Consider the following 27,141-nt stretch of genomic DNA (forward strand, 5'->3'; position numbering starts at 1 on the left):
AAGTCTGTTAACTACAAAATACCTGTATAAGTAGAGCTGTGGAGCCCAGAGCAAAGGGGTTTAAGGTTCCTCCTGGTTTCCTCACTCTGTAGGGAGCAGAGGGCCCTGCGGGAGCGTTTGGTAGGAGAGGTCACCACCTGGACCCCGGCCGGAGGAGGGGTGGGGGACCTCAGGAAGAGTAAAGGAACCAGCACGTTTGTCCTGAGGAAGACAACACTTCAAGAAGTTTCTGCAACCCTGCTGGGACTGCTCGGTGTCTTTGAGGAGTACCCCTGGAATCTCTTAAGTCAGTTTGGCACCCCAAGTAGACATGCTCCCACAAATTGGTGACAGTCCTTCCAGCTATTTTCATGTGACAACAGGCAGACAGAGAGGCAGAAATTGGCGACAGGGAGAGATTCAGCAGGGTGGTAAGAGAGCTGGCTTAGCGCCATGACGTCTAGGTTCATACCTGGCCCCACCTCTTCCTCGTCGTGGGGCCTTGGGTGAGTTTCCTGACCTCTGTTTGCTCACCTGTAAAATGGGGACAATGGTGGGTCCTTCCCTATGAGATTGTTGTAAGGATTAAATGAGCGGACACATGCGAAGTTCTTAGAATAGTGCTGGCACCAGATATCAGCTTTATCACTCAGCCACAGTGCGGTTCTGGGAGGCAGAACCAGCACCAGCAGGCTGAAGGAGGGGACGTGCAGTGGAGAGATTTCTCACTCTCGCGTGCCAGCCTCCTTGAGCTCATGCAGTTCCCTCTGCTTATGCTGTTCCCCAGCTTGGAACACATTTGTCTCCTTCCACCTGGCCACGTCCGGCTTCTCTGGGAAGTCAAAGCTTAAACACCACCCTCTCTCGAGCATTTTCTCTGACTTCCTTATATGCTTGTCAGCTCTCTTCTCTGTTTCCACAGCATTTTGAATCGTACCGAGGTTAAACACAGTTGTTTACCTGTCTGCTTCTGGCTCGGCGGGGGGGGCAGGCTGAGATCCGGTCATCTGTGTGTTCCCCGCAGCCAGTCCAGCCTCTGACTGACCCTCGCTGGGGGATGAAAACACAATCACCCTTTCCCCCAGTAACAGTGGGATACTGCAGGAAACGGGGTGTGCAAGGCAGGCCGAGCCTCCTGATGGGAGGTGTGTTTCAGGAGAGGCGGGTGATGCTGACCGAGGGGCTCATGGACCAGAGGGCCGCTTCGTCTGTCCGGGTGGCGCCGCAGAGGACCGGCATCAGAGCTCGGAGGGCCGGCAGCCAGGGGCACATTTGATGTCCCATACGACAGTTTTCATACAAAGAAAAGATTGGTTGGAAACAATTTCACTTTCTTAAAAATAAATTTTGATTTAGTGAGATCATATATTCAAAACCCATATTTTTTCTTTGAGCATTCCATTTTAGCTAGCATAATCCATTTTGTTTACTAAATCAAGCAGGTTTTAACAACCATTCCCAAGATAGTCTTTGGTGGGTGATTGGTTTCATTACGAAGTTGAGTCATACTTCTCTAAACATTTCAAATGAATTTGTAAAACTTGTATTTTCTCTTTTTGCTTGAAGTACGTCACCTTCAAAGATTACTAAGGGGGTAGGTACCGAAGGGGCTCAAGAGCCAACCCGAGGAAGCTCCCGCCAGCCAGGATGGGACGCCCGAGGGTCAATAGGGACTGCACTGCAGCCGGCCAAAGCACGTCAGATATGTTGGTGCTTCTTGACCTCTGTTTGCTCACCTGTAAAATGGAGACAATGGTGGGTCCTTCCTCATGAGATTGTTGTAAGGATTAAATGAGCAGACACGTGTGAAGTTCTTAGAATAGTGCCGGCACCAGATATCAGCGTAATGTCATTTGGTAATGACACCAAAAACCCAAGAGGAATGAATCAAACCAACTTTGTAACCTTTAGGGGACACTAAAGAACTGCTTCATTATATTGAAAGCTGGTCAATTAAGAGAAAGAAGCAACTATTGATCCTGCCTCTCCTGTGAGACCCCTGTCTCAGGGATGGAACACCAACCACCGAGGGGAAGTTTCTCCGTGTGGATGTGACTGGCTAACACCTGCAGCACGAATGAGGGGTGTCGCCTGGGTGCCTCCTGGGAAAGACTGCTGATGTCATAAAAATATCAACACCAGACACCCAGACAGTACGTGCCTCCTGACGGAAATACACACCACCACCTGTCTTGTTGTCGTACAGGAAAGAAAAAGTGGGACCTAAATCTGGCCACGGCTCTAGATCCAGCTACCAATTTTTACAGTCTGCAGAAGGGACAGAGGAAAATATTTAAACTCAATCACAAGAATAACAGTGCAGGATTCTTAGACAGTGGAAAACTTTACTGGAGAAATGAGTCTGTTTCTTCTGCAAACATATTCAAGCTGAAAAAAGAGAGGAGAGGAGAGAGAGGTAGATGGCAGGAGACCTGCAAATTACAGGAAACTTAAGACACACACTGCACAGACTTGGGGTGTGACTTTCTCAGATCCTGTCTCTGGCAGTGTTGCAGAGTGCGTGTGCATGTGTGTGCGCATGTGTGTGCGCATATGGGCATGTGGCGTGTGGAAGGAGATGGGGAAAGGGGAGCCTTCACTGGGTACCTGACGACATTAAAGAAGTAAAACAGTTTTACAGTAGGATAGTGGTGTTGTTAGTTTTAGAAGTTCTTTTTTGGGGGAAGATAAATGGCAATATTTACAAATTAAATTATACGATATTTGGGATTTGCTTCAAATAATCTTTTTTTTTTTTTTTAAGATTTTATTCATCCATTTTTAGGGAGGGAAGTGGGGGAGAGAGACAGAGAGAGAGAGAGAGAGAGAGACCAATGTGCGGTTGCTGGGGGTTATGGCCTGCAACCCAGGAATGTACCCTGGCTGGGAATCGAACCTGGGACACTTTAGTTCCCAGCCCGCACTCAGTCCACTGAGCTATGCCAGCCAGGGCCCGCTTCAAATAATCTTGAGTGAGGTGGGGGCAGAGCTTAGTGGATGGGAATTTAGAAAAAACAAATTAGCCATAAATGACAAATAGATGGAGTTTGGTTTATTACACCTTGGTCTCTCTTTTTGTGTATGATTGAAATTTACCAAAGTAGAAGTTTTTAAACTACGACTTTGTCTAGCAACCCAAGCCCTCCCAGGTATTAAGCAATTTCTATAAAAAGAATAAATTAAACTCAGAGCATTCCTAAGATTTTAATTTCAAATCACAAGTCTAAATTACACAACTACATATTTTAAGTTGGAGCCATAAGGTGAATCATCTTAGTATAAATAATTAAAACACCAAATATGTGTAAGTTTTTCTAAGTTCAAATTATTAATATTTGTGTTTCATGTTTTAGAAATTTCTATACTTAATTCTTGGGGTTCACTTTGGCATTGCCATCCCAAGCCATTGTTGGGGTTGTCTTCTCATCTGGCTGAGGATTCTTAAGGACCACTGAGACCCTTGGCCGAGGTGTCACCTGGACACACAGGGCAATCGCATCCCCAGTGTCCTTTGGAGTTACCATGGCCGTGTATTCAAATTAGGTCTTCTGGGAGCCTGGGCTGTGGGCTGAAGCCCTGTTATTACCTAATTTTTCTATTCCTGGAAGATTGTAACTTCCACTAAGAGAATAAGTAGTGACCTTCAGTGCTTCCTCTGGTTTTGCATTTCTTTGATTTTTTAGAAAAATATTTCTAAGGTTTCCTAGCCAGATCTAAAGACCTTTACACTCGTGGGAACTTTCTCTTCTAGGGCTTTGCCCGACTCTACAAAGAAGGCCATTCAAGTGAGACACACTGGTCAGACACTGGCAGAGCCCTCTGACACAGAGTGACTCAGACTGGGAGCGACAGCTCATCTGTGGGCCCCGGGTCACAGTCCACAATGTAATAGAATTCAGTGGAAAGTATCAGAAGGCATTACAGATTGTAAGGATAAATATTATTTTTTGAAACTATTTTTTGTATATATTTACATGCAAGTGAATTTCTGACTGTGGGTCACCATCAAAAATTTTGAAAGCTGCCACTTCAGTATGAGGTGGGGAACCCCCACAGAGCCTGGCACACACACAGTTAGCAAGGATTAATGATAAACTGATAGGGAGGAGGTAGGCTAAGAAAGAAAATAAATACCAGAAAACAACCTGGATTAAAACGAACATCGGAGTTAAGAAAAAAAAAGGAAACACAGAGTAAGCAGCAGTTGTTTTAGTGGAAGAAAAATAACATTACTGAAGACACAGGTGTTTGCATTGTGGGTTATCTTTTACACCTGCTCCTTCCCACTGTGCTCTTGTTCACTGTTAATTCCATGTTGGTAGCACAGGGCCTGGCCCAGTAGGCAATCCACAAATAAATATTTATCGAATGTAACTGCTCGGAGTTAGACCACTTGCTTCAGAGGACCTAGAGGAAGAGCCGGAGCTCTGGGAATCTGTGTGTTAAGTAGCTTCCCAGGCAGTCCACCTGGCCACAGTTGCAGACCAGTATTTGAGAATCACTGACCCCTCATTTTCCTGTCCCAGGTCGCTCACATGGTTACTGTTAGCACCAAAGCTAGAACTTGGCTGGCCCACCTTCTGGTAAAGGGCTTTACCCACAACTCCACCAGCGTCTCCCGTTGACCACTTCTCACCAAACATGACCTTGTAGTTAATGCCCAAGAGCCCATACTTCTGTATTTCACCTCATGCTCTCTGCTGCGCACGCCCCCCCCCCCACATTTTCCTAAATCACTTATCATTTCATTTTCCTACTCTATACGTTTGGCTTCCTCTCTGGTGCTGGTATTAAGACCAAAAGCCCTAACATATCATTCAAGGGCCTGCCTCAGTCAGCCCCCAGCCTGTCTCCTTGATCTCCCCACTCTCTCTTTTACCCTTCTCCTTCTGCTGGGGCCGCCCTGGACACTTGGCATGCCCCGGGCGTCCCCCGCCCTGCCCTGACTCCGGTATTCTGTTCATGTTGCATCCTGCAGTTGCAACAGCCTCTGTTTTCCTCTGAACTGCATTTATCCTTCCAAAGTTCAGGTGCCACTTCTAGAAAGTTTTTCCTGACTTAATTGTTTTTCCTTTGCTTCCCTCTACTCTTGGTTCACGTTCTGTCACAGGACCCAAGACGCACCGCGTTGGACTTTGTTAGCGCAGTCTCTATTACTCTCTCAGATGAGGAAGTTAGTTTCTAGAAGACAGTGTTCATGTGTTCTTTAATTCTCTATGTTTTCTGTCATGCCTTGCAGTTAGCATTAAGTGACATATTTGTTAAGTTAATTTGCCTACGGATTATGATTACATCAATGTTAATATTATTGGAAACTTGGGCAATTACTGCTGTGAAATGGGCTTCAGCCTCTAAGGGAAACCCTGAAGCTCCTTGTGACTTATTTTTTTTAAAGTACTGTAGTGGTTGTGTGCTGTGTGCGATAAAAGATTCTTTGTTTCTGGAGAGGAGGTGGGCAGATCGACAAAAGGGTAGTGATCTTAGAGAGAAAGGGTTAGCAAATTGGGTCCTTAATAGCTGCTACTTTTAAGAGCTTGGTGGACAGGGCGTACTAGTTAAAGAGGTGAATATGGCATAAAAGAAAACCATAAAACAGAGGGTGAGGCATCTACTGTAGCTTCTGTGTGTGTGTTAGAAAACCCCGCAGCTCTGCCTTTCCAGCCCACCATAACTGTTTCAGGTCCGTCCCGTTCTCCGTCTGTCAGCAGAGCGAGATTCGGGCCAGGTCCCAGAGAGCGGGTCCTCTGCCCAAGTTAGAGGCTAGAGGAGAAAGCCTGGCACAGAAGCACACGTGACCCAAGCGCTTTTACTTTGTTGACTTTGATGCCTATTAAATAACTTCTGCGTGGTCACAGTGGGGTGATTTGAATAGTGAAAGCATTGTTGAAGATGGCAGAAACTAAACCTAATTTTTTTTAAAAAAGAAATAAATCCTGAAGCTGCAATGGTTTGTCTGTTTTTGCTCCGATAGGTTCCTTGCATTGACTCCATGGAGAGTGTACCACCTGGTTGCCATCACGATACTTGGGCGTGTTATTATGCAGATCATAAAGGATATGGTCCTGTCCAGAAAGAGAGGTAAGAAAACTGAGAGTTCATTGTTACGATATTTAATTTTTTAGAGCCTGAATGTCTGATCTTTGTGTAGGCATCTGAACCAACAGGTCCTTCGAAAAGGAGCAAGAAGTCAGGTGACATAGGCATTGACCTTGCTATTTTTACTGTTGATTAAATATTTATTTATTCAACACTTATTTAACATTTGTTATTTAACTGATGTTGTCCCTTGTCATAGCTACTGCTCTTGGGCAAGAGGTTTGTATGCATCAGTTTTTTCTTTTAGCTTGAAGCACTATTATTTTAAATACCATTTTGATATTTAAGTAGGCTGCAGTGAGGATAACAGTTAAATATTTATTACATCCTACAAGTAGAAAATGGGCCACTGGAAAATGGACTGGTTTACATAATGTATTCTTTCTCCTTCAATGAACAGAAATAATTCAGTGCTTAAAAACAATTTAATGCTTAAATTAGTTTTAATTAGTTGATGACAAAAAATGAGTTAATTTTAAACATTAAGTTTAAAAGTGAGAAATTATTTAAAAATGTTTCTGAAGGTGTGTTCTGACTAATTGATCTATATCATAAATCTGAGTCAAGCTTTTCCACACTCAGAGGGTCCTCCTCTACCAAGGTTTGAGATCGTTTTGGGACTGGGCAAAAATTCCTCCTTGGAATAATGGGGCCCGGTGCACATAACTGTGGTAGGATTGATTTGATTAAAAGTAGCTAAGAGAACATTACAGTGAGGCATTTGATGTCACTAAGCGTAGCGCCAGACGGAGGGGTGGTTCCGCTGGGGTACACGTGGACAGATGCACGTGAGACCTGCCCAGAGGTCTAGTGCTGGCAGGAGCACCAAGGCCTCGTTGTGGGGGCACGCCTCTCCCAACACCAGCCCCGAGACCAGGGGTAAAAGCTATGACGTGTGTACCATCATGATGTCCTGTGGTGGACTTCAGTCTATGTTTTGGGTCTTTGTGGATCTTAAACAAAATCATTTACATTTCTGAAAAATGTAAATCATTTTTAAAAAGATTGTTTTATGTTGGTATGTTTTGAGGTTTGAAGGTAATTTCTCCATTCTAGTGTTCTGGGAATGCTTTTGTCCAGTGATTGCTTTTCACAAATCTGTAGATTTGGATGATATTCTTGCACATGTTCTTCCCTCTCTCCCTTCCTCCTCCTCTCTCCTCCCCTGACCTCCCTTTCTGTATCAGAGACAGACTCCTAATGTTAAAGCCTAACAGGCCCCGCCCTGATGCTCTCTGTCCGCCCCAGGTGTGCGCAGACCACCCTCCCAAGGTGGAGCACCGCAGTGCTGGGGGTTTTGTGCCGGGGCCAGCAGGGTCAGTGCGTGGCTGTTCCGTGTTTCTGCCTTGACTCATGACTGGCAGAGGGCAGCCTGTTTTTCTCAGGCAGACTGTAACATTTTCACCCTCTGGAACCTCTCTCATGGAAATCTTTGTAGAAATAGCCACTGACGCATTTTATCCATAGTCATTTTAGCTCAGTAGAGGAAGTTGACTCACAGAGCAAGCTGAGCATCTCCGTATTTTCAGCGGTGGAACAAGGAACAGATGAGTGTGCAAGGCCGAGGATGAAGTTGAAAGGCCTCATACCTGTCCTTTTCTCACTCCTGGCCCACTACACAGAGATCATTTTCAGCACTGACTCGATGGCTTCATGCTCTGGCCAATAGGGAACTTGCATATTCACAAATTGCAAGGAATGTCTGTCTTGCAAAGATTCAGTCCTTTAAAAAAAATTAAGGTGGCAGAGTTGGGACAATACCAGCCTGAAGTGTCTAGTTCTTGAGCTCATTGTCTCCATTTCCGAGCTGTGGAGAGACCCCATCGCAGGCTGAATTAGTGTCCCACGGCCGCTATAAAAACTGCTGCAAACGTGGTGGCTCCAAACAACAGAAACCTCTTCTCTCATAGTTCTGGAGGCCCCTAGTCCAAAATCAGTGTCACTGGGCCAAAGTCAAGGTGTCAGCAGGGCTGTGTTCCCTCTGGAGGCTCTAGGGAGGGATCTGACTCCTTCCTTTTCTAGCTGGGATTGCTGGTGTCCTTGGCTCGTAGCCACATCACTCCCGTCTCTGCCTCCATGGGTATCACCTACACCTGTCTGAGTCAACTCTCTCTCTGCCTTCCTCTTACAAGGACACTTGTGATTGCATTCAGGGCTCCTCTGCAAAGGATAATCTCCACCTCATGACCCTTAGCTTCATCACACCAGGTCAGTCCCTTTTTCCATAAAAGTGATGTTTCACCGTTTCCAGGGACTAAAACCTGATGTCTTTGGGAGCCATTATTCAGCCTACTCCACTCTGTGAACCTCCTTGTCCGGTGAAATGGGAGAAACCAACTCATCCTGCAGGGCTGGGTAAGGGTCGAATAAGAGGGTAAAACAGGAGTGCCTTGGGCACAGTAGAGTCTGCTCTGTTCAGCGCTGCCATGTGATGGGAGCGATGTGGGTTTGCTCCTCGTCAGTCAGTCTGTGAGCACCTCTCTATGCTGGGGCCGGTTGTAGGCACTGGGCTTTTTTGGGCACACCCCCGGGCTCTCCATCCAAGCAGAGCTCTCGTGCCGTGCCCTGTAGGACAGACATTTGTCCCTGACCAGTCTTTCTCTCAGGGTTTTCACCGACACGACTCTGAGTACAGCATTTTTGCTGAACGAAAGAAAAAGAGGAGAAATGGGATTAATTACGGTGCTTTCCCAGCCCTCCAGTCTCTGACCGAAGAAACGCTGGTGGCTGCTTCCTGCTTGCTGTAAAATCCTTCAGGACAAAGGCCCGTCTGGAGCCTGTAAATGGCTGGCAGGAGCCTGACTGCTCAGCCTCTCAGCCCAGTGCCTGGCCATGATGAATTGGTCTCTGGGAGGCACAGGATCGGATCGGCTTCAAATTAGATCCAGATGCAGTTCTGGTAACGCCATGGCTTCGGTCAGAACTGCCAGCCGTGCTCATTAGGCTCCTTGGCCCACAGCCGCAGCGACGCGGAAAGGACGACCCAGTCATCAGGGGTCGTGGGGCTCTTCTGTCGACCCCCCCCCCCCCCCGGCTCTCGACTTTCCCATGCCTCACAGTATCTTTGGCTAAAGATACTAAACTTCCATCGTTAAGAATTTAATTGTAATCTTCCTCTCCCTCTGTTACTATTTTTAACACCATCTTAGATGCTTACCCTGAAACAGGCGAGCCACGTGTAGAGATCCTTCTTGTGAATGAATCTTCCTGAAACCCACAGGAGCCCATGTCTCTGTGACGAGTCACCACCATGGGCAACCTCCAGCCGCCATGGGTCTCTCTCTCTCGCTCTTACACCTTTGAAGGCGTGCTCCCTGCATTCACTGCTTCATCGGGGCTCTTGGGAGCCCTTCTGCAGTGTGGAAAACAACTTCTGCACCTTTGACCACCTTCTCCTTCTCCCTCATTGTGAGGAACCAGAACGTCTGCCCCAGCTCTCCATTAAGATGCTCTGGGCTCGCAGGGCTCCACACGGCCACCTGCGTAGCATTTTTACCCGCTGTCTCACTATGCCTTTCCTGTCGTGAAATCGACATAGATTCTACCCATTTGTGCCTCGTGCTGATTGCTACTGCACATGGGCGCACCAGGAGCTGTGGCCTAGCAACTGTAGTCCTTCATGCCCCGTCCATTCTCTGTCATTCCAGCTTGTACCTTGACGGCTTGAGTGACAGCCTGTATTCAGTCACCCACTAGTGTGGCCCCATCTTTGACCTTACTTAGCCTTTGGAAATACAGCGTCTCCAACCCCTGCAGAGGCTGCAGGCCAGTCCTCAGCGGACCCCCTGCCCAGGCTCCCATCCCTTGCTACTGTTGAACCACTCTTGGTGTTCAGTTCAAGTGTCTTCCTGCTCAGCCTCTTCATTGCACTGTCCCTCAGCCCTGTGCAGCCCCAGCCTTCCGTGCTCCATGATTGCAATGTGACTGTCCTTATGTTCTACATGCTCTGTCCACTTAGCCAGTGATCATGCTCGTGTTTTCAATGTTTAATAACAAAACAAACAAACCCCCAAACTGTTATCTCCTTTCTCCACCCCTGGCCCCGTGGTTGTCAGAGAAACGTCCTGTGGCAAGGTGGGTTGGTGCTCTAGGAGGTCGTCTCTCCAGCTTTCCAACGTTAGTTGAGACCTCGCTAGTGCCTTTGCATTGTCTATGTGCTTTGTTTTGATGTGCCATCTCACCCCACAATGTCTGAGGCAGCTTCCAGGGAACATAAAGAGTGAGACTGCTTACGAGAGGTCTCGTAGAAGGACAGGAGTCTAGTGGCAACCATAACTGAGCAGCAGATTTATCTCTGGGCTTGCTGGCAGCCAAGCCAAAGAGGGAAACAGATCAAATGCATAGTTCTAGTCATCTGATGAAAGGCTGCCAGCAATTTTGAGAAACTTATTTCTGGGGTTAAATGTTAAGATCTCACCACCTAGATCTGTGATAGGGGATACTGAAGAACAAGAGACGACATCTTTTGTATTTGATGGGAAATTCAGCCATTTCCTCAAACTGCCTTCTAGCCATTTCATTAAAGCTGGCAGTTGAAAATATAATAATACAGCGCAGTCCAATGAAGAAAGTTACTGGGGACAAGAAAGCAAATGAGACCTGGGTATGTATTTTTCTGCTGATTTCATTTGAGCCTGTGTATAAGCTCAAAGCACCCAAAGAATGACCAGGCAAACCTCTCCTTTTGCATATAAGATGTCCCACGTCTCCTCTCATGAGCACCGTGTCAGAGCTCACCGTGGATGCCACCTCTGTTGTTGGCGCTTTCTCCAGCGGCCACATTCCTCCCTTCCCGGAACGCTCGTGGTGTGTCTTCTCGTACAGTTTCCACCCTGGTTCGTGTTTACTGGAGTGCAGGTTTTGGCTGGCCCACTGGACAGTCACGTTCTCAAGGCAGGACCACGTGGTATACAGTTTTCCGTCTCCCGTGGTATCTATCCAAGTGTTTTGCGTGCAGTAGTATCTCAGTAAGTATTTGTGGACTAATTGCCTGAATTAGTTATCATGTCAAAGGTATATACAGAGCGTAATGGGATAGTCACAGTTTAAAGATGTAAGCATCGCATTCAAAATAGGTCAGAGTATTTCTAAGTTGGGAAGTGCCTCCAGAGAAAAATGCCTTGCCTGAGTTTCACCTTTCACTTCTCCTTATTGCAGGTGCGCAGTTGTGGAGGAGCCTCAGCGAAAGGTAGGGAACTTTCTTTCTGTGTTGTGGCTAGTGGGGGGAAGGTGACTGAGCGGACAAGATGGGTCTCTGAAATGATATTTCAGGGACAGGGACCCAGATCCTAGGGTGATTTATAAGAATGGGGGAATAAAAGAAAATTCCAGCGAATCGAGGGCGAGGATGCAGTCGGGACTCACTGAAGAAGCAGCGCGCGTCTGGCTGGGATGTTGGGCAGCCTGAACGCGCGGCAGCATCGCAGCAGCGTGTGGGGACTGGAAACCGGAGGCGTTTCCATGGGGAGCTCCTTCCAGAGCTCGTTCCCGGGAGTGAGCAGCGCTGCTGGGGGAGAACCGGGCACCCTGGGCCCTGAAACTCTGCCGGAACGTTCCCGGGTTGACCATGCTGTGTCACTTCAGAGGACTTTGGGGTGGGAGGCGCGGGTGCCAGGCTGCTGGGGGTGAGGGCGCAGCGAGTGCTGACTGACCCCGCCTGAGACCCTCGCCCAGCCACAGATGAGTCGTCTCCCGTTTTCATGTCACCTCCCGTGAGATGAGCATGAGGCTTCCAAACGGGAGAGGAAAGAGCAGGGAAGTCGACAAGGGGAACATAATTCCCTTTGCCAGCTGTGCTTTTGGGAAGTGGAAAAAATGAGGAAAGTAGAACGATAATAGTCCAGTAAAATGAGTGGCCATCTCATGCTGGCCACTTATTTTTTTAAATTCTGCCTTTAAAAAAATTCTCGTATTACTTAGACAGAGGTGCTTGGGGTGCTCCATTGGTATCCAAGTGGCCAGCATGAGATGAATACACAAAAAGGAGGACTAAATAGTGCCTCTAAATTCCTATGAAAAAAAAGCACAACTTGGTATTTTATATAATGCACCTTGAAAAGCTGTGCTCTTGGAAATAATGCTTATTTCAGGTATTAAATGCTGATGAAAGGGTAATTTCATGACCAGTTGGCTTCTGCCTGCTTGTTCTTCCATTTTGGGTCCCAGATTTCCGTGGATGGAATGTAAATAGGTGAACTTGCCAGGAGACTCCGGCACAGAGGGAGACATTGGAGATAAGAAGGAACATCGGCCCCCCTGTGGTTCTCAGGGGGGTGGAAGGATGCGTGGGAGGGAGGGCACAGCCCAGGGGAGGAACCAGCAAGGCTGGTCGTTTGTCTTGAGGTCTTTCCAGGGGTCCAGTGTTCCAGTCTGTGTGCACCTAAGGGTGGGGCTGGTTGTCAGGGCAGCCAACCATGTGATTAGAGGGACCGGACTTCCTGTCCCTGCTCCTGACCTCGGGGGAGGGGAAAGGGGCTGGAAGTCCAATCAGTCACCCGTGATCTCATCAACCGCACCTGTGTAATGAAGCCTCCGTAAAACCCCAGAAGGACAGGGTTTGGAGGGCTTGTGGGCTGGTGGACATGTGGAGGGACCTCGGGGTCTCTGTGCCCTCCCCCCTTACCTTGTCCTGTGCATCTCTTCCGTGTGGCTGTCCCTGAGCTACATCCTTTGTGATACACTGACGATCTAGTAGGTTTAACGTTTCTCTGCATTCTCTGAGCGGCTGCAGCAAATTAATCGAACCTACAGAGGGCATTGTGCGGAGCCTGCAGTCTGTAGCTGACGAGTCGGAAGCACAGGTGACAGCTGGACTTGGGATTGGTGTCTGAAGTGGAGGGGATACCCTCTGATATTTGTCACTGCAGCTTCCCTTGTATCATTTGCACTCCTAATCTATTCATCCCACTGAAGATGTGAACTTAAAATATTTATTCCTCACATTCCTTTGGTGATGATTTGGTATGTTGTTTACAGTGATTCTTGGCCTCTAGTACTGGGCAGTGCTTGTGTTTTTAACATTGAAAACATGTGATGGGTAACAGTGGTGGAGAAGAGGTTCTTGGAGGCGGAGGGAGGCACAGCCTTGCTCCTGTGAGGTGTGTGGGATGAGGGTCTTTCCACTTCCGGGGTCTCAGGTGCTGAGCTCAGAAACCTCCCTCTCACTTGGCCTTAGTTAGAACTCAACTCCCACCGCCACCAGCCTGCACGGCCCGGGTTCCCAGGGTAGTGCACTAGGGTTAGTTTTATCTCTCTGACACCGTGCAGGTGGTTTGTGTTCAGTCTCAGAGTGAGCCAGACCTTCCCTTTGTGGGGCTCTAGTTGGCTCATTTAAGGGCTGTGAAAGGTGAATCAAACAAGAGAGCGTTCTCCCTGCATACAGCCATCGTAAAGTTTTTACATGAAAAAGAAACGCCTCAAAAAGGGAGCCCTTGTGCACTGTTGGCGGGAATGTCAGCTGGCGCCACCACTGTGGAACACAGCATGGAGGTTCCTCAAGAAATTGAAAACGGAACTGTACGCTATATGGTCCGGCCATTCCATTTCTGGGTGTGTATCTAAAGAAAATGAAAACAGGATTGAACAGAGACCTGCACCCTCCTGTTCACGGCGGCGTAGTTCACGTAGAAGCAACCTAGGAGCCTGTGGGCAGATAAGTGGATGAAGACAGTTGGTACATATACACAACAGAATACTATGCAGCTGTTAAAAAGGAGGGAAATATGCCATTGGCGACAGCATGGAGGGACTGTGAGGGCATCATGCTCAGTGACATAGGTCAGACAGAGAGAGCCAGACTACAATATGATCTCGCCTGTGTAGCCTAAAGAAGCCGAACTCGTGAAAACAGTGGGTGGGCAGCTGCCAGGGCCTGGGGGGTGGGGGCTACTAGGAGGGGTTGGTCAAAGGGCACAGACTTCAGTTAAAAGGGGATGCATTTAGGGACCTAATGTACGGCATGGTGACTGTAGCTCACAATACAGCATTATATACCTGTGAGTTGCTGACAGAGTACATGTTTAATATTCTCACCATGACGACAGAATGGTAACTATGTGAGGTGAAGGATGTGTTAACTAACCTTGTTATGGCAAACATTTTGCAATATATATGTGTGTCAGGTCATCACATTGTTCACCTCCAACTTAGACAATGTTTTACGTCAATTGTGTCTCAATAAAGCTGGGGGTGGGGGAAGGAATGCCTCCCTTCTTTCTCTGCATCTGGTGGCTTGTTACTTCACAGGCTGTTATTATTCTCTGGGAAAATTTGCCCTTGTCAGCTAGGCTAAGCTTAAAGTACTTCCTTCAAAACTGAGCATGAGGACAGTATAAGTGTATGTTTATGCATATGGAGTTTTTCTGGATATTCAAAGGGTTTTCATGGTGTTCATGTGTGTGACACTGTACAACATGACAGCAGAGCCAGCATCTAATTTCCAGTATCGTCATCAGCAGTAAAAATGGGGTAGTTTTAATCATATGCCCTTCACATATTGACTTTTGTACCTGGAAAATTCATTTTTGTGCACATGTGTTTCTCGGTGGATAAATTCTGAAATGTGCTTGTGCTTGATGCATATTTTTCCAGTAACCAGTAAGCACTGACTCTACAATCTGTGAACAGGATTTATGCAGGCCTGCCTGTCGGCCTAACCAAATTAACGTGTTTTGTGACGCATTCCTAGTATTGAGACGAAACCTGATCCACAGTGTAATAGCTCTTCATTTCTGCATGTGACTGGGGCAGAGCACTGAATAAAATCCTGTTGACAAAGGAAAAACTGTGCACCTCACCTTTTAAAAACAGAGTCGTTTTCAGTTAGGCCAGGTTTTTCTAAGGAAGTGTAAACTAGAAAAATGACTTGACTTACATAGGCACCAATCATTCAAAACCGTGTTACCTAGTTCTTTAATTGTACATTATAACCCAGATGAAGGAGCTGTTCTCATCGGAAATCTTGTTTAATTGTTCAGTGCCCATCTACAGAAAACACAGGGGAACACAGGAGTTTTCATGGGAACTAACAATTTTGAAAATTATGGCTGAGAACTCTGGGGTTTTCTGACAGGCTTGGCCAGAACCCCCCTGCCTCCAGCAGGGCGCCTGTCATAGGAAGCAGGGTGGCTTTCCAGTGGTGGAGAGAGGGCAGCAGATCTGCTTTGCCTTCCTGTGAGCTGACTCGTCGTGGGCACAGCGGAGGGTTAACAGGAAGTCTTCTAGAACCCATGGGGGTGAGCAACAGCTGTGAGCTTTTTGCCACTAGCTGAGGCAAGTTGCGGGATGACTCCTCCCAGCCCGACTCTCTCACCTGCTCTCAGGAGTAGCAGTTACGCAGCCCAATTTACGGGATAAAGTGCCCCTCGCCTTGTCAGCATCCAGATTAACTGCTCAGGTGTTCTAGCTTTTTTCCTCCCCTCTGGGGAAGAGGAGCAAGAATCTTTGTCGGTAAAACCCGAGTCCTGAGATTGCTCCAGCTCATACGCCTAGAATGAATTGGAGCATTTAAGTAAGAAATGGCTAGTTACATCCTTGAGTCCAAAGTTATGTCTCGGTTGAAAGTGGAGAGTCATCTAGCATTTGCTAAATTGTCCCCTCGGAGGAATAAAATTTAGTGTGACAACTGTCTTCTGTATTTATGAGTCATCACTTACTCATCAAAATTGCATAGACAGAGTGAATTATCAAGTAAAAAGCATTACATAGTCCTGTGTGTTCAATAACAAAAATTCAACCAAGTGCGTTTAAAGGTTTAATTGGCTGTGTTGAACAACTTATGAATCCGGCAGCATCCCATCCGTCAAATAGAAAGGAGTTCCAAGACCGGTACAAAATGGAAGGCCTTTACAGAGAAGAGTGAGCTGATTACCTCATCGTCCTGTGGAGAGCCTGTGTGGCAGATGACCTCACAGGTGCTCCCCGGAAAATTCCAGGCTGACTGGGTCAGGTTATATTGCTGGGGAAGGTGGAAACTGTAGGTAGGTTCGGTGCTGTGGGCCTGGCACAGGCGACTCTGTTTGGGCTCCTCCTCCCAACACGTGGTAGCTTGAAAAGTTGACTTTCTTTCTTTGCTGTTGGGCACAGCAGTAATTCTGACTCATGCTTTGAAATTGCTCGATTTTACAGCTCTAGCATTTCTGAATGTTCCAAAAGTCACTTTGTAACCTGTATTTTGAAACCTGGTGCTCATACCTTTCTAATAAGCCATAATATTTGGAAACTTTTTTTTTTAAGTTTACTTTCAGCCAGAACTCTAGACAGGGGGCCACAGCCGCGTGAGTTTTAAAATAAAATCTTGCTATGAAGGATGCATCTGATTAGATTAAAAGAAAAATAGTTTCCTCAAGAAACAAGTTCACTTACATCCAGAATATGCTGCATTTAGGCATGCGCACTTCTACGCTTGGGCAAGTTTCTGGCTGAAGACGCCTGGGCAGGCCCGGGAGGGAGCTCAGCACCGCTGTGAAGTCTCTGCCCAGCCAGAATAAAAATCCGAATAGGCCTTTTATTCCTTTTTTTAAAAAAATAATAATTGAACACAGTTCTGTAGTCATGTATTGCACAATGGAGAGTCAAAAAGCCCTTTTCTTCCTCTCCCAGGAAAGAACAGACCCATTCATTGAGGGAGGGATGGCGTGCTCTTAGCCAGGGCTGCTGAGACAGGGTCCGAAAGTTTCTCAGAGTTCTCCATCCGGATTCCAGTCTGTTGTGCTCATTTTCAAGGCTGTGTGTTGAAAGTTACCCCATTTGAAGACAAGTATGGAACAAAGGACTGCAAGCTGTATTTATTTATTTATTTAAACATTATTCATTAGTTTTTTTAAGACTTTATTTATTTATTTTTAGAGAGTGAAGGGAGGGAGAGAGAGAGAAAGAAAGAAACACATCAATGTGTGGTTGCTGGGAGCCATGGCCTGCAACCCAGGCATGTGCCCTGACTGGGAATCGAACCTGCGACTCTTTGGTTCGCTGCCCGAGCTCAATCCACAGAGCTACGCGAGCCAGGCTACAAGCTGTTTTTAAAGCAGTTCTGGAAGACAGCGATACAGAGAATCACACTTAATTCTTCACCATCAGCGGTGTACCTGTATAAAACATTTATGAGTTTTAGAAGTGCCTCATGCTAGACATTTAGGGGCCATTCTTCTCTCTCAGGAGTCTGTCCAACTCAAACGCATACCTAGAATGTGAGTCCAAGGGAAAAAACCCTTCATGAAATTGGTGTGGATCTTCCTGACAGCAGCTGATGGATTTCCCAAGGCATTACAAATAAAACAAAAGAGGAAGTACAGTACCTTCCATAGCCCGCCGGTTTCATTGACAAGGGTGGTGAATTGTTAGGCCTGATCCTTCATGTCCGTTGCTTTCATGAGGAACATACTCTCCTTACGTTGGAGCAGAGTTATCAAGTGAAAACATGGGGAGAAACACAGGGGCCGGCTGGCTGTGGGTCTGGGGGCCCAGCCCTTACGTGGCCATAAATGACTTAATACTTAGGACTCCTCATGTGAAAAGCTCTCAGCATTATATTTTTGTTACAATTTTCACTTTTGATTGTTTTTAACATTCCTTTAAAATGATGTAATTCCATAATAATCTGTTTTAACATTAGTTCTATCATCATTTTCCCCATGACTTTAGAACCACTTCATCTTTGCATAATTAAAAGTGTGTGTACATTGTCATTCCCTGTGGTGGCCCCTTGGGTCTCTATGGCCACTTGATGACAAATGAAAACTACAACTCTGATCATTTTCATCTCTGTTTGCAGATTCTCTTAACCCCATGCCTACTAGGTTTCATTAGGTAGTAGTAGGTCCTGAATTATTAAGGATTCGAAAATGTAGTTCATGTATAAACATACCCCAAAATTTAGCTAAACCAATTGTTAACAAATAGCATTTTTTCCTCCGCTTCAGTACATTTAAATTACCAGAGAAGGAAGACTAGTAGTTAAAATTTCTCTTAACTTGCCCTAGCCTATGTTACAATCATTTGAATATAAAGACTTTGCATGCAGTTTAAAATCTTTTCCTTTTCTTCCCCTCCCCCCCTCCCTCCTTCCCTCTCAGATCCAAACCTGAACAGAGTTTGTATAAAAGTTCATTTGAGCCAAACTGGCCACAGTACTGAGCAATAAGATCAAAAATGCTTCGAAGGTGACACTTCTGCAGTTTCTTATGTGCTTCGGAACTAAGGAGGGAACCTAAGGAGGAGTACAGGAAGGTAGGAGAAAGCAAGGCAGGGATTGGGTTAGAGGATAGTTCACCAGATCATGAGTTCTTTTCAGGGTGGTTACTCTTCCCAGGGGTCTGAAGAAGGCCTTTCAAAGGTGTTACCCTAGATGTAAAAAGCAATAGGCAGGACCTGCCTAAGGCAAAGATCAACTTTTACTAGGTAAGTTATAGGCCTGGTGGGTGACTCCACCCCACGACCTGCCCAGGGAGGACTTTATGAACAGATGACCCTGTGAGGTTACTCTCGGTTAGATTTAGTGCAGCGCCCTTTTTTGGTCCCCTCTTTCTCTGTCTCCCTACTGTTCCCAAACATTTTTATTTGTATTCACATTTGCCTACAGCATTTAAAAGGTATTCTTTCTGATTTTAAAAATAACACATGCTAATTTAGAAAACTGAAAATATAGGACATTTATTTAAAAATGAAAACCCAAAGCTTTTATAACCCCACCACCCAAAAATGAAACTCACTTTCAATTTTATTTTCTTCCAGTCTTTTGTAAAATTATATATATATATTTTTTCATTGATTTATCTGTCCTTTCAATAAATGTTCATTGAATGCCTTCTTGCCAGGCATTTGTGGAAGGGAAAAAAAGCAACAATAGACAAACAGCTGTGTCCTTGTGGAGGTCTGGTGAGTGAGCCAGAAAAGTCAATGTCACCACAGTACATAGTGTTAGATGGGGTTTAAGAGAAACTGAAGCACTAGAGGGGGTTGGGGAGGGTGAGGGTGGGCAGGGAGAGTTAAGTTGAGATAAAGCGTTCAGGAAAGGCCCTCCTGAAACAGATTTTTGAGCAGAGACATGAAGGAGGTGAGGGTGTGAATCCACCCTCCAGGGTCTGGAGGAGGAGCTTCTAGGCAGCTGGAATAGTAAGTGCAAAGGCCCTGAGGCAGAAATTGTGTATGTGGGTGATTTTTCTTTTATAGATGCAGCTATAATATCTGAAGTAAATGGAGTATTGTGTACCTCGTTCAGATCATGTGCACAAGAATATTTAGGGCCATGAAAGTTTATTCTTTATTGCTGATTATAAAAAACTATAGATTTACAGCAAGCACAAGGAGGTATAATGGGCAGTACGTCAGACGCTGCTACAGAGATGTGGTATTGGCGGGCCCTGCGGCTGCGGGTGTGGGCGGTGGCACGGAACTCCGCAGGCAGCACGGCCTTGGGTATCCAGTCACCTAAGTGCCAAAGAGCCGCCGCCCAGAGACGGGGCTCCAGTTACGAGGAGAGAGGTGGCTCGGCTCAGTCATTGGAAACAAAGGTCAGGGCCCATATCCAGAGAAGCGACTGGGCTCCAAGGAGGGGACAGAGCCTCAGACATAAGTCCAAGGTCCCTGTGTCACTTGACACTAGGCCTCATAGGATAGGGTTATAGAAAATTATTAATGCACTATTAAGTAGTGAGTGAAATCCTTAATTTCCAAGGTCAAGTGGTATCTGAGGGGTGGGGTAAAAGTTCCGAAATTCTTCCTTTCTGTGGCTTAGCGACAAGTCTGAGCCTCCAGACACAGGTGAGGGAGCCTGAGTGCTCGTCCTCACGACCTGGTGTCCGTCCCCCAAGAAGTTCCACCGCAGTAAAACTTGGACACTGCTCGCGCTGTCCAGAGTGAGACTGGTATTTCCAGCCTTGTGCTTAAACCAGAGCCTTCGGGCCATTGAGCAAAATGAACCTGAGAAGACACACGCGTTCTCTTCCGAACAACTCAGCCCTGGGTTCTGCTGGCCCGTCTGCCTGTCTGTCCATCCGTCAGATGCCAGCTGTCAGTCTGTCTGCCTGTCAGTCTGCCTACCCAGCTCTACATGTGCTTTCACTGTGTTTTCACGATCACGTCTGACATATTGAAACATATGTGGAACATCCCCATACGTTGTGAGACAGCTTACTTGTGAGACCCTTAAGTAATGAAACAGACCGACAAGACCCTCTCCCCCAAGCAGGACTGGAGCTTCCCCGCTCCCCGCAGCCGCCTCCCCGCGCCAGAGGCGAGCACAGCCCTGGCTTTTGTGCTCTTCGCTCCTTTGCTTTTCAAAATATATATACTCGTATGTGGATGTGTACATACAAATATACATGTAAGTATACCCTATTTTAAATTACATACACATGCTCCTAAATCAAACTTTTGTTCGGAAGGCTGTAAAAACGGTGCCGTGTTTACGTAGGCCCCTGGACCAGTGTCTGAGCACAAACAGTTCTCAGGAAGATCAACCCCACGTTACTGCATGGAGACGTCGTTCATTCATGTTCGTTGCTGTATCACGTTCCACCGTGTGACTAAACCACAGTTTACTTAGACCTCTGTTTCCACTGCACTGTAGAGCTCTTGTTCTCACTGGGCTGTGTGTTGCTGCTGTGAGTGTGAGTGTGCTCTACGGCCGTTCCACAAGCAGGAAATACCTGGCTCGTAAAGGGAATGGTTTCCTGAACCGGATCACTGTTGTCAGCATAAACAGTGTCCAAACCAGTAAGAATTTTTATGAGTTTATTTGAACCAAATTGACGACAGTTGCCAGGGAACAAAATCTCAATGGATTGAGGAAATGCTCCAGAAAATGGCAGTTTTACCACGTATTTTATACAACGCGATCAAAGGAGAAGACAAGGGGTTACACGAAATTCACTGGTGGTGGATTAGGGAGGTGGGGGAAAAGCAAAGTGGGGAAACCGCAAGGATTGGATACGAAGTAACTTGAATAGACTCTTCTCTTGGGTACAGGATAGTTAACAGTCAACAGTGGACTCAGTGACAATAACAACGAGGGGTTTGGAGGTCTCTGCTCCGGTGCAGTGAGGGTCCGGATAAAAGAATTTACCCTGGCCTTCTAAAGCTGTGTTATCATAGATGCAAAAACACAAGAGACAGGCTCAGTTAAGGTTAAAGATGGGTGTTTGTCAAGAAAGATACTGGCCCAGGACTTGACTACCCTCTATGACTTGCTTTTACTTAGAAAGTTTGCATTTCATACCACCCTACGAGGTTACTGTAGGACTCTGAGTTTGTAAGGACGCTGTTCAGGCCTCCCCTGAGCTCATTAGGTCTGGGGTGTGGCCCCTTTCGAGTGCACACTGCGCATTTGAAAGCTTGTGTAAAATCTGCACTGATTCTTGGGCTCTGACAGTTGTTTTAGAAACACTTCCTTGAGAGACTGTTGTGGTGCTGGCTGCCACTAGAGGGTGCCCAGGAGATGGGTCATCAGCCTGTCGGGGAAGCTAAGAATGAGGTGGCTGCTGTTGAAACCTAGCCAGTGAGTCTCCGAAGTGCTCTTAGTACTGGCCTATTTCAGCAGGGCAAAAAGAGTGTTGCTCTAGTTGCAAGAAGACAGTGCAGTTAAAGGGTGTTCTGTATCCATACACATGTATGCGTGGGTACAGCTATATTGTAATATAGTAGGGAGGGAAGAAAATGAACAATGAACAGGGAGTAAGATAAGTGATAGAAGGGTGCGTCAGTGGAGAAGGAGACAGACCAGGTGGGGAGGAAGTCCACCAGTCAGTGACAGGTGATTGCGCTTCTCAGTTTAGGAACAAGCTGAGGACTGGTGAGGCCTCTCAGAGCTCAGGGGTGCTTTGAGTGCGTCCTCATTTCACTGCTTATTTCTATCCACTGTCTGATGAAACCTTTTGAATGTTGTTTATTATGTGCTCTCCAAAGCTTGTCCTTCCCTATCTGGGCCCTGACTTAGTACTTTTTCCTCTCTTGGAAACAAGTACAAACATGGTGCCCCTCCCCCCAGTCCCTCTCCCCCGCCCCAGAGCTCTAAATACTCTTGAATCATGCATCCCAGAAAATCGTTCAGTTTGCAGTTGTGTGGAGAGAGGACCTCTTAGTGAGTTGCTGGCCCTTAGGCGTGAATTGACCTGTGAGATACGGAAGGCAAAGGTCCCTGATTGTTAGAAAAGGGTACAAAAGAAAAGACTGAAGAGGCCTGTCCTCAGGACCTTGGAGTGTTTGTGGTAGACGGAGTAGCTCCGCCCCTGCCCCTATCACGAGAGATGTCCACCTCCTAATGCCCAGAACTGGTTACTGTGTTCCTTCCCTGGCAAAGGGACTTTGCAGATGTCATTAAGTTAAGGATCTTAAGACAGGGGCATGATCCCAGATGATCCCCATGGCCCAGTGTCAGCGTAAGAGGGAGGAGGCAGGCGGTCAGGGGCAGAAGATGCTAAGCTGCTGGCTTTCATGATGGGAGCATGTGCCCTTCACTTGTCATTTTAGTCATGTTTCCTTTTTATTTGTATTTTTGAAAGAGGAAGGTATGTGCAGGAAGGGGGGAAACTGATGTGAATAACATTATTATGGAGAGGTATTTGGTAAAAGGGGGGAAAGGTGTATCGTGTTGTACCCTTATTGAGTTGATTGCATTACTTGTGTGCTGTTTGTTAGGTTTTTTTGGAAGGCTATTCTTACTTGTGCTTGTTTTTAATACCTGAACAACTGGGAGAGAGAACTTATAATCCTGCAGTCATTTGGCTTGTGTTCTTGGAGAGTATTTTTAAACTATAATTTCAGAGCCATCTAATGCCATTAAAGCATCAGAGGTGCCTTCAGTACTCAGTTCTGCTGAACGGCACACTTTAGATTTTGAAGAGTATTATGACTTCCGCTGGAAACACATTTGTAAAAGATGTTTTCCTGGATGTTTGCCTTAATTTTGTTTATTAAAAAGAGTGATGATATTTTCAGTCATGACTCAGGAGTCATCTGCCTGGGAAAGAAAACTCTGAATTCCAACACTTATCAAGCTAAGCATTCTCAAGTCAGAAATGGATATTTATTTTGAACAGATTGCACATTTAAATATTCTCCAAACCCCCACTCCCCCCAATCAGGGCTAAGTTGGAATTAAATCATCTGGCTTTAAAGGGCTATTAATGGATGCACCATGCTCGGAATAAATCGTGAAGACTCAGTAATCAAGAGAGGTTCGAAATGGAAAAGAAACTTGCATTTTTTTAAATTGAAAAATGAATCCGAAACTGACCTGGGGTCCAGACAGCTTTGTCCTCCTAGTCTGAGTCCTGTTAAACTGGGATGGAGAAGACCACCCTTCTTGTGTCTCGCTCCTGTGCAAGGTGTTCAGTGGACACGGAGGCGATTGAGTCGGGCCACTCCTGCTGGCCTTGTGGAGGGAGGAAGTGTTGCTGGTAGGGCAACCGGCCGTGGGGGGTGCACGGAAATGTAGAGATCAACTTAGAAGTTTGTCTTTGTTCCTCGAATTTTCTTCTGCTGGTTAGAATATGGGACCTGTAATTTAATCAATGGCAAGAAGTAGTCAGCTAAAATCCTAGAGAAAGTTTTCCTCTTGATACTGGTAACTGATTGCAGACTGGATAACAAGCAATTCTCTGCTAGGCAGGTGATTTCGAGAAGTAGAGGGAGGCGGGTAGAAGCGGATGAGGCTGCTCGGACCCCAGTGCTGAATCAGCAGCGTTGCCTGAGCTCACTGCCTGCACTCGGCGGGCCCGACCTCTTGGCCTGGGGTTCTCTTCCTGCCCATCTCCCCCCTTTGGATCTTAATACTGAGTATAAGTAGAAGAAATTAATTGGTTGGTACAAGGCATAGAAATACAGAATTAAAGAGTAGGAGAAAACCACAGGTAATCTGAGCCTCTGAAAAAGATCTTAATGAAACAATTATAATCTGTTCAGGACTCAGGTTCCTGGAGGAAGGATTGGTTGCTAGTCCCCTGGGCTAAGTAGTTGTAGCATCTCATGACCCGCTTAGATGCAAAGAAGAAACACTCCCTTTCATCTTCTTGTTGGAAACTCTTTCCTTCCTATTACTGTAGAGCTCTGGGACTCCTGAATTACAGGAGTTATTTCAAGGGATGTTGTAGATACTTTGGTGTGCACCATTTTCACATTCTACCTTCACCAGTTTATATCCTGACACCTTTGGAAGGTGACTTTACAGCCACTAGCATAGGTCTGACTTTGTGGTCAGGGCTGGGGGAAGTGTGGGCCATGGGGCAAGGTCACCTAACATCAAGATGCTGTCAAGGGTGGAGCCGTTAACCAATCCTGACCACACTCCCCTCCCCCAGCCCTGGAGTCTGATAGCTCCTGGCCCCTCATTCACGGAACAGGAGGAGAGAATCTGGACAAGATAGAAAAGTGGCTCCAATATCACATTTTTTGGTCACAAAGGTTACAATACAGTATTCTCAAGATCCTTTAAAGTTTTTTTAAAGATTTTATTTATTTATTTTCAGAGAGGGAAGGGAGGGAGAAAGAGAGAGAGAGAAACATCAATGTGTGGTTGCTGGGGGTAATGGCCTGCAACCCAGGCATGTACCTTGACTGGGAATTGAACCTGCGACACTTTGGTTCGCAGCCCGCACTCAATCCACTGAGCTATGCCAGCCAGGGCAGATCCTTTCAAGTTTTTAATCATCAGTTCATGTGAAACGGAATAGAAACAGGATTGACGATGAGCACATGGCGACTCCCCGGTCTGCCACCCTTTTCTTTGTATCACGGCTGGGTTTCGCTGCAGAACAGACAAGCGTCTGCTTTAGGCTGGACGCGGCTCCAAGCTCTGGGCCGCCTCCAGGCGTGCTCCTCCCCCTTCGGTCTCGTCGGACCCGAGGCCATTGAAGGCATGTGGTTATTCTGGCTTTTATTGCATGTTTACATCTTTTGATGTATGCATATAAATGTTTCCATTTATGGGGTATAACCTAACTATAAGTCCCGTCTCCCCATTTATTTTTGAAGATGGCTACTTTACCTTTTCCTTGCCCTCAGTATTTTGAGGTGCTTCTTGAATTTTCGGCCATAATTATCAGTTTTACCTCGCACTGATTTTCAGGAATTTACTCAATACTTTGTTCTTCTGTCTTTCAAAATCAGAACAGTTTTACCCAGTAATAATTTCAGGATGTGAAATTATTGGCAAATTTGACATTATGATGACATAATTGTATGTATCCATACATTTAGAGCCAAAGGGCTTTATGAAAACTGCTGTTACAAGGCCCTGGCTGGTGTGGCTCAGTGGATTGAGTGCCAGCCTGCGAACCAAAGGATCACCAGTTCGATTCCTAGTCAGGTCACATGCCTGGGTTGTGGGTCTGGTGCCTAGTTGGGAGCATGTGAGAGGCAACCACACATTGATGTTTCTCTCCCTCTCTTTCTCCCTCCCTTTCTCTAAAAATAAATAAAATCTAAAAAATATATACCACATGCATATTTATAGAAGGGTCTCTCTGTACACATTGAAAGGGGAACTTAGAAGAACCAAGAAGTACAGGGGTGGGCAAAAGTAGGTTTACAGTTGTGAGTATATGAAACACAAGAGTTTCAAAGCTATAGTAATAATTAATAAAGCTATTACAATAATCATAACCTGCACGTCTTTTTCCATATCGACAACTGCAGAGCTACTTTTACCGACCTTTATGTTCATCCACCTACTTCTGTAGCCTAAATTAATGCTGCTGAAACAAGAGTTGAGTTTTTGTATCATAGATTAAATCCCCATTGTTGGAAACATTCGTGGTTGTTCAATAAAAGTCACCGGAGAGTCAACTATGAACTAGGCTCTGCAGACTACATTGCAACGTGAATGCGGAATGTTTTAAAAATGTTTCTTTCATTCTGAAGAAACCCAGTTTTCCTGTTACCCGGGCAGGACGTTGTTAGGCGTCTATTCATTCCCTCCATAAAGTATCTTTTATCTTGGGCCAGACTCTGGAATTCTGCACTTGAACCTCTTGTGATATTTGTAGAGCAATGAAGCACTTCATAAAGGTGATATTTTGGGTCTGAGAACAGAGAAGGGGAGGTGGCAGTTTCCCTGGGCACCCTGTGGGTCTCTGACAGCTGCTATTCTGGATTCCTGTTTAAACTTTGGGGACACTTTCCCTGTCGGCACCTTGAGCTCTGTCAGCCGCTTCGTCCTTCCGACGTTTCATAAAGGCCCGCCTCGTACCAGGCGCTCCGCCAGGGATCCAGCCGGGTTCCTCCTCTCTTCTCAGGATTTTGTTGTGTTTTCCTTGATGTGGGAACAAGGGGAGAAGGTCTCAATGTCAGCGAGGTGGTAGGAAGAACAAGCATTGTACCTTGTTAGGCAGGGTTGAAACTGTGTCATTCACTGTTCAAGTGATTCTGAAGAGATGCGTTTGCTGTTTGTTCTACATGAAGAGAGGGAGCCTGTGGCCCAGAATAAAAATAGCTCTAAGTATTACATCATCAGAAAAAGTTTTCATTCGTACAGCGTGCCTTCAGGGAAGGAAGTCCACAGCTGTATGTAGATTGATTCTGTTATGCTTGCTGAAACAATTTTAAGACAAAAATAAGAAAAAGGAGGGAAGGAATACTTAAAGAGAGCCACAAAGTTCATTTTGCATGTATTGATTAATATTTCACAGTAGGATTTGGTGTTCATTTTTATGTATATCGAATCAGCACCCTACTGATTCCTGTTTTTCAGTCACTTGTTATAATTGCGTCTTTTATTTAAAATGTAAAAACATCTTGGAGGTAACATGTTGCTTCTAACAGTGTACCTCTTTCTAAATGTTGAATGTTTCTTTATCCAGACCATGAAATTTCAGGATCTGTGTGGTGGAAAAGCAGAGATTCCAAAGGAAATTTTCTTTTTGGTGTTTTTTATTTCTCGGGACTTTGGTAACCGAATCTCATAGCTTTATGTGTTAGGACCCGTGAAGACTGGACTTGCTGAGATTCCCCCAGTGAGGGGTGAAGGCTTTGAACTCACCGCCTACACTGTGCATTTCGTCGTGACACTGCGGCACCACTGGAGGGACAGGGCTCAGACGTCCTGGGGCTGCTCTGTGGGCGGGGAACACCGCA

At 46.1% G+C, this 27,141-nt stretch overlaps 1 protein-coding gene across 1 annotated transcript in view; it reads left to right on the forward strand.

The window, feature by feature from the left end:
• RETREG1 (reticulophagy regulator 1) overlaps nt 1-27,141 on the forward strand; it is a 116,122-nt gene that overhangs the window by 25,556 nt on the left and 63,425 nt on the right. The window contains exons 2-3 of the mRNA XM_028521129.2: nt 5,951-6,057; nt 11,233-11,263. Coding sequence (XP_028376930.1) covers nt 5,951-6,057; nt 11,233-11,263 — 138 coding nt within the window. The remainder of the gene's footprint in view (nt 1-5,950; nt 6,058-11,232; nt 11,264-27,141) is intronic.

Source organism: Phyllostomus discolor, chromosome 3 (assembly GCF_004126475.2).
Source record: "Phyllostomus discolor isolate MPI-MPIP mPhyDis1 chromosome 3, mPhyDis1.pri.v3, whole genome shotgun sequence".
In the NCBI taxonomy this organism is placed as follows: Eukaryota; Metazoa; Chordata; class Mammalia; order Chiroptera; family Phyllostomidae; genus Phyllostomus; species Phyllostomus discolor.